The following is a 1,183-nucleotide window of genomic DNA, read 5'->3' on the forward strand; positions in this document are numbered from 1 at the left end:
AGCCCAGGCCAGATGCATGAGCTCTTCCTCTTGCACACCTGGGTCCTTGCACCTGCACCTCCGTGCACACCAGCACCCCCCACCCCCTTGGAGTCCGCTGGCTTCCCCACGGCGCGGCAGCTCAGTTCTGCTGGGGAGAGGAGGCCAGGGGCGCAAGCCACAGCCCAGGGACTAAACGTGAGTGGTCCCTCACCGTTCTGGAGGTCGGAGGACCTACAACCCAGGTGCGGGTGGGGCTGGTTCTCTCTGGGAGATCCGGAGAAGCCGTGTCCCACTCTTCCGGGGTCTGGAAGGGCCTGCACCCCTGGGCTCGTGGCCCCCTTCTCTCCACAGCCAGCAGTGGGGCATCTGCAGGCCCATCCCTCTCTTCCTCCTCCTCCTTCCTCTTCCTTTTCTCCTCCCTCTCCTCCCACCTCTCATTTTTCCCTCTCCCCTTCCCCTCCCTTTATACCCTCAAGAGGACACTGGACCTACCCGGATAATCCAGGATGACCTCTCCATCCCAACCACAAAGCCCCTTTCCCGTAATCCCAGGCCCCAACGCTCAGCACGGGCATCTGGGGCACCAGCATGCTTCCCTCCTCCCCACCCAGGCGCAGACAAAGAAGGAGGGCATCCCGCAGGCCCGGCAGGCCACCAACACCATGCAGGCCCTGCCCTACAGCACCATGCACAACTCCAACAACTACCTGCACCTCTCCTTGCCGCGCTCCGAGCTCAAGCCCGGTGAGACGATCAACGTCAATTTCCACCTCCGCGCCGATGCCAACCAGGAGGCCAAGATCCGCTACTACACCTACCTGGTCGGTGCCCACCCGCCACACCAGGCGCCCCAGCCCCCCTCCCGGCTTCTCCAGCAGGGTCCCTGCCCAGTCCGGCCCGTCCTCCTGCTGCCCTCTGCCCCCTCCTGCCCATCAGCACCCTCACCCACGCCGTCCCCCAGGTCATGAACAAGGGCAAGCTCTTGAAGGCGGGTCGGCAGGCTCGAGAGCCCAGCCAGGACCTGGTGGTGCTGCCCCTGACCATCACGAAGGATTTCATCCCCTCCTTCCGCCTGGTGGCTTATTACACGCTCGTGGGCGCCAGCGGCCAGAGGGAGGTGGTGGCCGACTCCGTGTGGGTGGACGTCAAGGACTCTTGCGTGGGCACGGTGAGCGCCCAGCCGCCCAGCTCCCGCCGGCCT

General features: G+C 65.3%; 1 protein-coding gene across 1 annotated transcript in view; it reads left to right on the forward strand.

Moving 5' to 3' along the window:
* C3 (complement C3) overlaps positions 1-1,183 on the forward strand; it is a 23,154-nt gene that overhangs the window by 4,272 nt on the left and 17,699 nt on the right. Inside the window, 2 exon segments of the mRNA XM_019209066.1 lie at positions 594-803; positions 944-1,179. Coding sequence (XP_019064611.1) covers positions 594-803; positions 944-1,179 — 446 coding nt within the window.

The sequence above is a fragment of the Fukomys damarensis genome, unplaced genomic scaffold (assembly GCF_012274545.1).
Source record: "Fukomys damarensis isolate Sample0158 unplaced genomic scaffold, DMR_v1.0_HiC HiC_scaffold_37, whole genome shotgun sequence".
In the NCBI taxonomy this organism is placed as follows: domain Eukaryota; kingdom Metazoa; phylum Chordata; class Mammalia; order Rodentia; family Bathyergidae; genus Fukomys; species Fukomys damarensis.